The 1,189-nt window shown below is 33.4% G+C and overlaps 1 protein-coding gene across 1 annotated transcript in view; it reads right to left on the reverse strand.

The window, feature by feature from the left end:
• Positions 1-1,189, reverse strand: part of LOC108687416 (ABC transporter G family member 21) — a 19,540-nt gene that overhangs the window by 4,909 nt on the left and 13,442 nt on the right. The window contains exon 7 of the mRNA XM_018193168.1: positions 747-917. Coding sequence (XP_018048657.1) covers positions 747-917 — 171 coding nt within the window. The remainder of the gene's footprint in view (positions 1-746; positions 918-1,189) is intronic.

Consider the following 1,189-nt stretch of genomic DNA (forward strand, 5'->3'; position numbering starts at 1 on the left):
ATATAATTTAATATAATTATATTAATGTTGAGAATATTTAAAAAACTTTATAAATTTAAAAAATTTAAAAATACAAAAAAGTAATTAAATAAATACCAGCAATGCACGAGTGCATAAAATTGGTTCTCATTTATAAATTTTTTATGATGGGAAATAAAAAAATTATACATTTGTCTTAGAGCGTAGGTATTACATTTATTTTTGACTTTTTTTCAGTATTTAATATTATTATAAATGTAGAGAAAAAAAATACTTTGTTTCTCTTATTCCACTTTAGATTGATCAAATTTTTTAATTTATTATTCGTTTAAAAAATAGCGATTTTTAAATATTTTTTATTTGACTCAATTTGTTATCGAAAATTGAATCGAGATGATTGAATTACTTATTTCGTCTATAGATATATGTAATGGAACCTTCCATGGATATATGTAATTACATCATCAAAAGCGGAAAGATAAATAACTCTTGGGAATCAGTACGCGTCATCATGGAGGGCACTTCACGAGTTAAAGATTAAACATTCAGTAGACAGATTCAATCAAGTTATCTATTTTAACAGTTCATAAAGCGGCCCTTCTAAAGTTTGCCGTAGGGCGGACGCAAGATACTTGATCTTTGAGCAAATGTCCGCTTTAAATGGGCACATCGGAGCTATAACGGTTTATCTGTAGTCCAGGGGAAAGTCTAGGTGTGTATACATTTAAATACATATATCGCAGGGCGAACTGCATACTATATAATACCGTTGTGGCTGATGTGATGCTCGTGATAATGAATGAGATGGTCGCAGAGCGGATGTTGGCTGGGATTATATTCCGGGCGAAGTTCCGGTGGGCAGTCAGGTCCCTGTCTTGCAGTTCTCGCTGCGGCAACGATGCGATCTCGAACTTCCTCTGGCCCCTTTATTTGTTCCACTGAAACAGAAGCGTTTCGTACAACACTGAGCTCTCTTCTCAATCGACTCTGATCAATTTACGTGAACAACCGTTTCCTGCGGTATTTCACCAGCAGTTATTAAAAAAAAACACACAAATTTGTGATAGTAGGTATAGTAGTGATAGTAGAGATAGTATTTGTGTATATATATATATATATATATGTATCATGTTGAGTGTGTGTGTGTTTGTGTGTATCTGTAGTGTGTAAATATATACCCTTCGAAAGATACGAGCGGAGTCCACGGTAC

This window comes from Atta colombica, unplaced genomic scaffold, assembly GCF_001594045.1.
Source record: "Atta colombica isolate Treedump-2 unplaced genomic scaffold, Acol1.0 scaffold207, whole genome shotgun sequence".
Classification (NCBI taxonomy): domain Eukaryota; kingdom Metazoa; phylum Arthropoda; class Insecta; order Hymenoptera; family Formicidae; genus Atta; species Atta colombica.